Below are 11807 nucleotides of genomic sequence, written 5' to 3'. Positions count from 1 at the left end.
GTTTACAAGGAGTGGCCAGGTGCATATCCTATCCTCATTGTGTAGATGACTGAAGAGAGGCACAGAGAGGTTTTTTGTAATACCCCTACATTACATGGATGCGTAGTATCTTTTCCAGGATTTAAACCTAGGACTTTGACTCCAGAACTCTTTGTTTTATTCTTTTCTTTTTTTTTTTGCGGTGCGCGGGCCTCTCACTGTTGTGGCCTCTTCCGTTGTGGAGCACAGGCTCTGGACGCTCAGGCTCAGTGGCCATGGCTCACGGGCCCAGCCGCTCCGCAGCATGTGGGATCTTCCCGGACCGGGGCACGAACCCATGTCCCCTGCATCGGCAGGCGGACTCCCAACCACTGCGCCACCAGGGAAGCCCTTTTCTTTTTTTTTTAAACCCACATTGTTGTTGCGTTGCGTTTCATTTCCTGCCACCCTCAGGATCAGAAATCTTTTTTTTCTTTAGGTTTCATTTTCATTATTATTCTTTTTTTTTATTGAAGTATAGGTAATTTACAATGTTGTGTTAGTTTTAAGTGTACAGTAAAGTGATTCAGTTTTTTATATATATTCTTTTTCAGATCCTTTTCCATCATAGGTTATTATAAAGTACTGGGTATAGTTTGCTGTGCTATACAGTAGATCCTTGTTGTTTATGTTTTATATATAGTAGTGTCTATATGTTAATCCCAAACTCCAAATTTATTCCCCCTTCCTCCTCCCTCCCTTTTCCCCACTCACTATCCCCTTTGATAACCACGTTTGTTTTCTGTGTCTGTGAGTCTATTTCTGTTTTGTAAATAAGTTCATTTGTATCATTGTTTTAGATTCCACATATAAGTGATATTATATGATATTTGTCTTTGTCTGGCTTACTTCGCTTAGTATGATAATCTCTAAGTCCATCCATGTTGCTGAAAATGGCATTATTTCCTTCTTTTTAATAGCTGAGTAATATTCCATTCCATACCACAACTTCTTTATTAATTCATCTGTCGATGGACATTTAGGTTGCTTCCATGTCTTAGCTGTTGTAAATAGTTCTATGAACATTGGGGTGCATGTATCATTTTTAAAAAAAATTTTATTGGAGTATAGTTGCTTTACAATATTGTTAGTTTCTGCTGTACAGCAAAGTGAATCAGCCATACGTATACATGTGTCCCCTCTTTTTTAGATTTCCTTCCCATTTAGGTCACCACAGGTCACTGAGTAGAGTTTCCTGTGCTGTACAGTAGATTCTCATTAGTTATCTCTTTTATACATAATAGTGTGTATGTGTCAATCTGAATCTCCCAATTTATCCCACCCCCCTCTTCCCCCCTTGGTATCCATAAGTTTGTTCTCAACGTGTGTCTCTATTTTCTGATTTGCAAATAAGTTCATCTGTACCGTTTTTCTAGATTCCACATAGAAGTGATACTATACGATATTTGTTTTTCTCTTTCTGACTGACTTCACTCTGTATGACAGTCTGTAGATTTATCCACATCTCTGCCAATGGCACTATTTCATTCCTTTTTATGGTAGAGTAATATTCCATTGTATATATGTACCACATCTTCTTTATCCATTCCTATGTTGATGGACATTTTAAAAAAATATTTATTTATTTATTTGCTTGCATGGGGTCTTAGTTGCAGCAGGCGGGCTCCTTAGTTGCAGCTGTAGGGCTCCTTAGTTGCGGCTGTAGGGCTCCTTAGTTGCGGCTTGCCGGCTCCTTAGTTGCAGCACACAGGCTCCTTAGTTGCAGCACACAGGCTCCTTAGTTGTGGCATGCGTGTGGGATCTAGTTCCCTGACCAGGGATCGAACCTGGGCCCCCTGCATTGGGAACAGTCTTATCCACTGTGCCACCAGTGAAGTCCCATGTTTTATGTAATTTTTATTGGGCCGTTATTTCTTATTACAAAAATAACTTATGAGCATTGTGCATATGTCGTTTTGAATTAGAGTTTTCTCTGGATATATGCCCAGAAGGGAGATTGCTGGATCCTATGGTAGCTCTGTTTTTAGTTTTTTAAGGAACTTCCATACTGTTGTCCATAGTGGCTGTACCAATTTACATTGGCACCAACAGTGTAGGAGGGTTCCCTTTTCTCCACACTTTCTCCAGCATGTATTATTTGTAGACTTTAATGATGGCCATTCTGACTGATGTGAGGTGATACCTCATTGTAGTTTTGATTTGCATTTCTCTAATAATTAGCAGTGTTGAGCATCTCTTCATGAGCCTTTTGGCCATCTGTATGTCTTCTTTGGAGATGCCTATTTAGGTCTTCTGCCCATTTTTTGATTGGGTTGTTTGCTTCTTTGATGTTAAGCTGTATGAGCTGTTTGTATATTTTGGAAATTAGTCCCTTCAGCAGCATAATTTGCAAATATTTTCTTCCAGTCCATAGATTGTCTTTTCATTTTTTTTTTTATGGTAGGATCAGAAGTCTTTATGGTAGGGATACTGTGTTTGGTTGTGCTGGTTGTTCACTGTCCAGTGGCTGCTGGCTGACAGTTCTGCTAGTAGCTGCAGTCTACTCCAAGCTCTGCTTACCCAGCTGTATGTGAGCACCTCTGCCTGGGAGTATGAGTGCTCATGTGTAATTTCTGCAGAGATCCACATGGGCTCCTGACAGCCCTGGCCTGCATCTCATGGCTTCTTTGTCCTTCCCCAGTTATGCCTTCTCAGGAATCTGACCTTCCCCGGAAGGAGTGGGAGAAAATGACTGAGTTTCAGGTAAGTAAGGCATTGCTTTCTGACTCCTAAGGGATTTTATTTCTCAAAGATTGGACACACCTTTTTTCTCTTCCTTGGAAAGGTTAATGAACACGACACACCTTGCGTGCATGTTGTGTGCCAGACTGTGCGTTTTGTTTGGTTTATTTTATCATCTTTATTTCACAAAGCAATCTTTGAAAAATTGTGGAAACTCGGAATAGAGAAAGATAATTTATCCTACTACTCTGTTTACAAACTACCTCTTTTTGCTTTCTCATATTCCTTTTCCCTCAGGCATTCACAGCTATATATTTGTAATATTTGAATTGATGGGACGTACTTATAAACATTAGATAAAGGTTTAATATCTCTAATTCTCATTAAAATTAGTAAAATAAAGTAAGACCCAACTGGAATATGAGTAAAAGAAAGAAAAGGAGCGTCACAATAATGGAAAGTAAATTTATGAAGAAAATAATTTAATAACTAAATGTGTACAAACGTTAATGAAAGCTTTCTATTTATTTATTTCACTTAGATTGTTGAAGATTTTCTTTTTTTAAAAAAACGGAATTATGTCTTATTTGGCCAGTGTAGAGATTCAGGAACATTTGTACTCCCTCATATGAAAGGTGAATTGGGAAAACCTTTTGAGGCGGAAATCTGCCATTATGCTTTCAAAAATGTTAAAGTGCAGTTGCTACTTCTTGGTCGACATCTCTGTGAAAGGATCTTTACAGCAGATGATGATAAGTAAAAATCTGTAACTAATTGTGCTTTATTTGGATTGATTAAAGCTACATCATCAGTTCTAAGGAATACTATACTATGCAGTCACAAAATGGATGCAAGAGATTTTAATGATACTGCTTGCTCCAATTTATTGAGCACTTCTTATGTGCCAGGCGCCATTGTAAGTGCTTTACACATGTTCATTCGTCTAATCCTTTCAAACACCTTGTGATTTAGACACCATTATAGAGAAGAGGAAATTAAGATAGTGAGAGGTAAAGGAATTTGCCCAGGGTCCTGTCATTAAAACCTTGAAATTTGAACTCACCCTGTGCCTTCACCAGCTGTGCATGTGGCAGCAGGTGGTTATGGCTTTTGCCTTGAAAGCACAGGTGAGGAGCTGTGTACCTGTCCTGGAGGGTTGCGTAAGGCCTGTGAACTTTGCGAATATTAAAAGCAGAGATAGAGTGGGACAGTGGGGAGGTGACATCACTGTCACTGAGAGGGGCAAGTGTTGGGACTGAAAACTGCCTGGAGTCCTTCCAAATCGGTAACCATTTTTTGGGTTAATCTTCTTTATCCTTCTCGATGCTGCCCTTCTTCCAGTGGAGGTTGTGAGATTGAGGTGACATGTGTTTGATGTCGTAGGAGGCGGTGACCTTCAAGGACGTGGCCGTGACCTTCACCGAGGAGGAGCTGGGGCTGCTGGACTCTGCCCAGAGGAAACTGTACAAGGATGTGATGGTGGAGAACTTCCGGAACCTAGTCTCAGTGGGTGAGGACGGGCACTCTCTGACCCTGAACCTCAAGTCTCTTGAGAGTGTCTGGTCCTCAGCTGTTCAAAGCTTTGGACCTTGTGAAGTGGTTCCTTGACCTTGAAGACACAAGTTTTTCCAATCCATAGGTTTTTCTGGTCCCTCTCTGCTCAGGCAAAATTCCATCCGGGGTGATTTTGCCTCCCTGGGGACATTTGGCAATGTCTGGAGCCAGTTTTGATTGTCACAGCTGAGGGAGGGGTGCTGCTGGCGTCTGGTGGCTAGTGGTGCTGTTAAACGTCCTGCGACGCACAGGACCACCTCCCCCCACCACACAGAACCAGCCAGTGCAGAATATCAGTAGTACCTCAGCTGAGGTACCCTGTTTTAGATGAACTATAAACGGGCAGCTTAGCTTCTGTACTTGGTCTTTCAGATACTTTGGTGGATCTTGGAGTCAACTTAGTTCATTGTACTGGCATTATTGTTTTTTTCAGTGAAATAGAATAAAATGGAATAAGAATAGAAACTGTCAGAGTTCCTTATCAAGACCCCCTCACATTGTAGCAAAAACTGTGACCATTTGCAGTAAGTGGTATGAAAGTGTGGGAAATATGATAAAAACAGACATTGGTTAAATCTAATTTTATCTATATGTAGACATGAACTAGGTTGTGACCTCAATTTGCTTTTCTTTTTTTGATTGAAGTATAGTTGATTTACAATGTTGTGTTAGTTTCAGGTGTACAGCAAAATGATTCAATTATATATATATTCTTTTTCAGATTCTTTTCTCTTATAGGTTGTTACAGAATATTGAGTTCTCTGAATTCATTTCTTATTACAGTTTGTGATCACTTGAGGGTTAAGAACTTGGACAAAGATTTATTTAAGCTGTGTGTTCATCTTAAATATATATATCTGCCTTTTCATAGGACATCTTCCCTTCAAGCCAGATATGGTGTCCCAGTTGGAGACAGAAGAAAAACTTTGGATGATGGAGAGAGAAACCCAAAGAAACGGGCATTCCAGTGAGAACCGCAAAGCTATTATTTCAGGTACCAGCTAATCTTCTCTCCACGTCCGTGACGACCACTCTTGTCCACGTGCTGTCATCTCTTGCCTGGACTGTGACAGCTTCCTCCAAACTGGTCTCCATGCTTCCGCTCTTGCACTCCTGTAACCTCTTCACATGGTAGCCAGACTGGTTCTTTAGAAAGCAAGTAAGATCATACCATTCCTCTGTCCAAAACCCTCCCAAGGCCTCCCCTTTCACTCTGAGTCCTTACAGTGGACTGCAGGGCCCTACCTGATCTGGCCTCCTCACTGAGTTCCTCTTTGATCACCCATCCTTTTACCCTTTCTTAGTTCATTCATGCCATCCTGGCCCCTTTGGAGTGTTTTCTTGTTTCCCAACCTTCAACTAGCTCTCTGCCTCAGTGTAGAGGCCTGCAGCCACTCCCTTACTCACTCAGGTCTTTGCTCAGATTTCATCTCATCAGACAGACTTTGTGTGTCTGCCCCATTTACAGTGCCATTCTCTCTCCATTCTCCGTGCCCTCATCCTGCCTTATTTTGTATCGAAGCACTGATAACCTCCTGACCTCGTAACTTGTCTTTATTTACTTGTTCCTCATCCGTCTCCCCTTGAAAGTAGGAATTTGGGCAGTTGTATTTCCTGTCTCTACCCAAAGCCTTCAATGAGCCTTCTGCATAGTAGATGTGCAGTACGTAATTGTTGAATGAAGATATTACTTTAAAAATTACTATTTTTGGGCTTCCCTCGTGGCGCAGTGGTTGAGAATCCGCCTGCCGACGCAGGGGATTCAGGTTCGTGCTCCGGTCCGGGAAGATCCCACATGCCGCGGAGTGGCTGGGCCCGTGAGCCATGGCCGCTGAACCTGCGTGTCTGGAGCCTGTGCTCCACGACGGGAGGGGCCACAACAGTGAGAGGCCCACGTACCGCAAAAAAAAAAAAAAATCCTATTCTTTTGAGTGAAAGTGAGGAAGCTCTCCTCACAGCTCTTCCTGACCTATGACCCCAGCCGCCTTCATCTGTGAAGACCACCTCCTCCTCTGGATCCCCAGCCATTGTTTCACTTTTCTCCCCAGCCTTTCAAGGCCCTCTGTTCTCCTGCCTTTGCTCAGATCCTCACTGTTTACTTCACTGTTTGACCTCCTCTTCCTTTCTCTCCTCTTCCTTCCCTTCTCTTTAATTTGCATATTCCTCAGTTCTACCCATTTAAAAACATCAGATATTCCTAGAGAATGTAAATGTATATACTCTCCCTCTGCCTGAAAAACGAAGGAGAGAAGCTTATCTGCAAACATGATAGATTAGGCCCTGAATTCTGAGAGTGGTTAATGGATATAACCATCTGCATTTGTCCATCTCCCTTCTCATGTCTACATGTTGCTTCACGTTTGATGCATTCAGGAATATTACTGGAAAGGGTCTCATCCTCTTGTTCTTTTTCTTTTTTTTAATTGAAGTGTAGATGATTTACAATGATGTGTTAGTTTCACTGGGGTTCATTTTTATATGCAAACTGAACCTCAGGAATCATGATCCTACGTATTGTTACACTTCAGTTTTGTGTCATAGACCAAGTCTTTTTTTAACAAATCTGGTAGCATTTTCTGCCACCCTTTCTCAGAGGTTTTTTTGACCTCGTCAGCATCAGCATGTTTCAGGATTTTGCAACCATGCTCCAGGTACAAATACTACCTAAAATGTTCTTTATAGGTCACTGGAGTGCAAAATAAAGAGCTTGTTTTTGTAGGGATTCTTTTTTTTTTTTAATGTATTTATTTATTTTTGGCTGCATTGGGTCTTCGTTGCTGCGCATGGGCTTTCTCTAGTTGCGGCGAGCGGGGGCTACTCTTTGTTGCGGTGCACAGGCTTCTCATCGCCGTAGCTTCTCCTGTTGCGGAGCACAGGCTTTAGAGGCATGGGCTTCAGTAGTTGTGGCTCACAGGCTCTAGAGCGCAGGCTCAGTAGTTGTGGCACGCAGGCTTAGTTGCTCCGAGGCATGTGGGATCTTCCCGGACCACGGCTTGAATCCATGTCCCCTGCATTGGCAGGTGGATTCTTAACCACTGCGCCACCAGGGAAGTCCCGCGTCTCCTTTTTTTATGGACCCTTGTGACTTCTTTGGGCTCATCTCAAGATCTTTAATTTAATCAAATCTGGAGTCCCTTTTGCTGTGTACATTAACATGTTCGCAGGTTGCAGGGATTAGGGCATGGACATCTTTAGGATGTTCAGTTAGCCTACCATACCCTGAAATGTGCACATACCTGTTGGGACTTGTTCAGTTTATATTATTTGAATGTAACTTTCTATTTAAGCAAATTAATCATTCAGGACTTGGTACCACTTTAAACATTTTAAGCCAGTGGCTTCCATACGTTTTTAACTATGACTCTCAATAAGAAATATTTTCCATTCCGACCAAGTATAAATGTAACATATGTGCATATTTATGTGTATGTCTACAGCACACAAGCATTTTATATAGTGTTACCCTTACTGCTTGTGATATGCTTTTCATATTTTTATTATTTTTTCCACATAATTTCTTTTATTTATTGTTTTTTTATTTTTATTTTTTTTATTTATTGTTTTAAATTTAATTTTTATTTTATATTGGGTATAGTTGATTTACCATGTTGTGTTAGTTTCATGTGTACAGCAAAGTGGTTCAGTTATACATACACACATATCTATTCTTTTTCAGATTCTTTTCCCATATAGGTTATTACAGAATATTGAGGGGTTTTTTTCCCCCTCCTTGGCCGCACCACGCAGCTTGTGGAATCTTAGTTCCCCAACTAGGGATCGAACCCGGCCCTGGCAGTGAAAGTGCTGAGTCCTAATCACTGGACCACCAGGGAATTCCCACTTCTTTTTCTTTGAAGTGTCACAATGTATGGAATGGATTTCACAGTTCACGAGTATATGCCAGCAGTTTGAGAAATTCTGTTACAGTGGGGATGAAACAATGAAGAAATCAAAGTGCTTGTTTTCCTCATGATTGTTACATCCTAATTCTTCTAAATGGGCAGGAAAAAATTAAGGAGTACATAGTAAATAATAAGTGCCATGGGGGAAAAGAAAGCAGAGTAAGGCAGATGGGAAGAGTGGAAGGTGTGTTGGGGTGGGAGGAATTGTTTTATACTGGGTGATAGGAAGGCCTCACCCAGTTGAGTGACATTTGAGCAGAGAGACCTGAAGGGAATGAGAGAAAAAGCAAGGTTCGCAGCTTCCTGGGCAAAAGCTTTCCAAGCTGAACATAACTCTCCCTCTCCTCCATTCAGGGTTGCCTTTGAGAATCTGTTCTCTTTCTTCTCCTCCCAGGTTCTTTCTCAGCTGTCCAAGGTTAGTTTTCCCTTTCCCCCTTCTTTTTACAGAGACCAGGATCACTCCCATAATAATGTTATTATCCCAGCCGCTTCCCAAATTTACTCTTAGAAGATCATATCTACCAGGACCTAAAGTACTGTTTAATGTCTACAGTCTGTGCTTTCCTAACCTAATTCAGTAGAAGCCCACTTGTCATAAGCCTGCTAAGAAACAAGTGATTAGGCTTTTAATTGACATTGCTGTAGGTTGGAAGGTGGGTTGTCTTTGTTGCCCTGCAGCCATCCGATTTCAAACCTACAGTTCTTCTATTAAACCGTTAGACCTGTGGTTCTAAATAGGTCACATTTACAGAAAAGTCTCTTGACCCTGTTCTTTGCTTCCACTTACACGAAAAAGCATAACAAAAGGATAAGTGGTGTGGTACAGACATGACCCTTTCCCTGGTTTTTTTTTTTTTTTTTTTTTTTTTTGTGGTACACGGGCCTCTCACTGTTGTGGCCTCTCCCACTGCGGAGCACAGGCTTCGGACGCGCAGGCTCAGCGGCCACGGCTCACGGGCCCAGCCGCTCCGCGGCATGTGGGATCTTCCCAGACCAGGGCACGAACCCGTGTCCCCTGCATCGGCAGGTGGACTCTCAACCACTGGGCCACCAGGGAAGCCCCTTTCCCTGGTTTTTTTAAGGCCTTATCCCTGAGTGTGAAATCCCAATGTTTCTGAACAAAGCATTTACTTGTCCTCACCTCTGAATATCGCTTTTTCTTTTAGGCAGCAAGAATCCCGATGAGGTGGAGACTCTTGGAAAAGTCGCATTAAAATACCTTTCACGTGAAGAGCCGTCTTGCTGGCAAATCTGGAAACAGGTCGCAAGTGATTCAACGTGCTGTCTTCAGAGGAGGACTTCCCATTTCCTACAAGGTGATTCTCTTCAGGTTTCTGAAAATGAGGACCATATGATGAACCACAAAGGCGATAGTTCCAGTTACCTTGAAAATCAAGAGTTTTTGATTTCGAGAACCCAGGATTCCTGTGGGAATATGTATGTTAGTGAGTCAAGGAATCAGAGTAGAGGTAAGCAAATGAACGGGAAAAACAACCCATGTATATGTGAAGCCTTCATGAAGAAATCACCCCTGAGTGATCCTGTTACAACTGACACAGAAGAGAAACCCTGCAAAGGAGACACACTGTATCCCTGTAGAGAGTGTGGGAAAAGCTTCAGTGATAGCGAAGTGCTCCCAATTCATCCGAGGGTTCACCTGGGAGAGAAATGCTCCCATCTGCAAAGTCATCAAAGAATTCACCCGCGAGGAAAAGTCGATAAATGCCGTGAATCCGGCAATGGTTTCAATAGGAACTCCTTTCATCCCCGTCAATCTAATCACACGGGAGAGAAGTCCTATAGGTGTGACAGTTGTGGCAAGGGATTCAGTAGCAGCACAGGCCTTATTATCCACTATAGGACACACACAGGGGAGAAGCCTTACAAATGCGAGGAGTGCGGTAAATGCTTTAGCCAAAGTTCAAATTTTCAGTGCCATCAGAGAGTCCACACCGAAGAGAAACCGTACAAGTGCGATGAGTGCGGGAAGGGCTTCGGCTGGAGCGTTAACCTTCGTGTTCACCAGAGGGTCCACAGGGGTGAGAAACCCTATAAGTGTGAGGAGTGTGGGAAGGGCTTCACACAGGCCGCGCATTATCACATACATCAGAGGGTCCACACCGGGGAGAAACCCTACAAATGCGATGTCTGCGGCAAGGGGTTCAGTCACAATTCCCCTTTGATATGCCACCGGAGGGTCCACACTGGAGAGAAACCGTACAGATGTGAGGCGTGCGGGAAGGGCTTCACCCGTAACACAGATCTTCACATCCACTTCCGTGTCCACACGGGGGAGAAACCCTACAAATGCAAGGAGTGCGGGAAGAGCTTCAGTCAGGCTTCCAATCTTCAAGTCCACCAGAACGTCCACACCGGGGAGAAACGATTCAAATGCGAGACGTGTGGGAAGGGCTTCAGTCAGTCGTCAAAGCTGCAGACCCACCAGAGAGTCCACACAGGGGAAAAGCCCTACAGATGCGACATGTGCGGTAAGGACTTCAGTTACAGTTCAAATCTTAAACTGCACCAAGTCATTCACACTGGAGAAAAACCGTATAAATGTGAGGAGTGTGGGAAGGGCTTCAGTTGGAGATCAAACCTTCATGCTCATCAGAGAGTCCACTCAGGAGAGAAACCCTACAAATGTGAGGCGTGTGATAAGAGCTTCAGTCAGGCCATAGATTTCCGGGTCCATCAGAGAGTCCACACAGGCGAGAAACCCTACAAGTGTGGTGTCTGTGGGAAGGGCTTCAGCCAGTCCTCTGGTCTTCAGTCCCATCAGAGGGTCCACACTGGGGAGAAGCCCTACAGATGCAACATGTGTGGAAAGGGCTTTCGTTATAGTTCACAGTTTATATACCACCAGAGGGGCCACACTGGTGAAAAGCCTTACAAATGTGAGGAGTGTGGGAAAGCCTTTGGGCGGAGCCTGAATCTTCGCCATCACCAGAGGGTCCACACAGGAGAGAAACCCCACAAGTGTCTGGAGTGTGGGAAGGCCTTCAGTCTCCCCTCCAATCTTAGAGTCCATCTGAGTGTTCATGCTCGGGAGAAACTGTTTAAATGTGAGGAGTGTGGGAAGGGCTTCAGTCAGAGTTCTCGGCTTCACGCCCACCAGAGGGTCCACACAGGAGAAAAACCATACAAGTGTGACATATGTGGTAAGGACTTCAGTCACCGTTCACGGCTTACATACCATCAGAAAGTCCACACTGGCAAGAGTCTTTAAAAGTGAGAAGTCTGTTAGACTTCAGTCAGGATGCACATCTTCAAGGTTTTGGAGAGTCCATGCTGATGATAAACTCTATGAAGTATTGAGAGTGGAAGGGGATTCCTTCAGATGGAATCTTCCCAGCAAATCCATTAAAATGGTGACATAGAACCATACGTAGTAACGGGAGAAATAGGTTGTAACCCTCTTGGTAAGATCCACGTGATATAAATGATCTCTCAAAGTGAATATATGCCTAAAGACAGTGTGTGAAAAGGATATTTGCCATATACTAACTAGTTTTTTTTTGAGGGGGGATGTCAAGGAGGGCTTTGGGGTTATTTTTCCATCAATTTCCATTTTATACTTGTTTACAGTGACCATTATTTTTACTAAAGCTGTAAAACTATGAAAAATGAATAAAATTACTAAAAATTTCC

General features: G+C 43.0%; 1 protein-coding gene across 4 annotated transcripts; it reads left to right on the top strand.

The window, feature by feature from the left end:
- The first annotated feature begins 2661 nt into the window (after positions 1 to 2661).
- Positions 2662 to 11385, top strand: LOC136140985 (zinc finger protein 227). 4 transcript variants are annotated; one of them, XM_065899113.1, is made up of 4 exons: positions 2662 to 2721; positions 4084 to 4210; positions 5126 to 5213; positions 9327 to 11385. In XM_065899113.1, the coding sequence occupies exons 1-4, from the start codon at positions 2662 to 2664 to the stop codon at positions 11383 to 11385; spliced, it is 2334 nt and encodes a 777-aa protein (XP_065755185.1). The 4 variants fall into 4 exon arrangements, with proteins under 4 accessions (XP_065755185.1, XP_065755184.1, XP_065755187.1 ...); XM_065899112.1 differs by having other exon boundaries at positions 5126 to 5248; positions 9323 to 11385; XM_065899114.1 differs by having other exon boundaries at positions 2707 to 2721; positions 5126 to 5221; positions 9323 to 11385.
- Positions 11386 to 11807: the final 422 nt, after the last annotated feature.

Source organism: Phocoena phocoena, chromosome 20 (genome assembly GCF_963924675.1).
Source record: "Phocoena phocoena chromosome 20, mPhoPho1.1, whole genome shotgun sequence".
In the NCBI taxonomy this organism is placed as follows: Eukaryota; Metazoa; Chordata; class Mammalia; order Artiodactyla; family Phocoenidae; genus Phocoena; species Phocoena phocoena.
Note: the sequence above shows the minus strand (reverse complement) of the source record. Positions and strands in the feature narration are given on the sequence as shown.

Excerpts from the sequence above, each read along its gene's own strand:
- LOC136140985 (XM_065899112.1), top strand. The coding sequence starts at position 2,662 with ATGCCTTCTCAGGAATCTGACCTTCCCCGGAAGGAGTGGGAGAAAATG. Across the intron at positions 4,211-5,125 it reads CCGGAACCTAGTCTCAGTGG|GACATCTTCCCTTCAAGCCA; the intron begins GTGAGGACGGGC and ends GCCTTTTCATAG. Across the intron at positions 5,249-9,322 it reads CCGCAAAGCTATTATTTCAG|GCAGCAAGAATCCCGATGAG; the intron begins GTACCAGCTAAT and ends TTTTTCTTTTAG.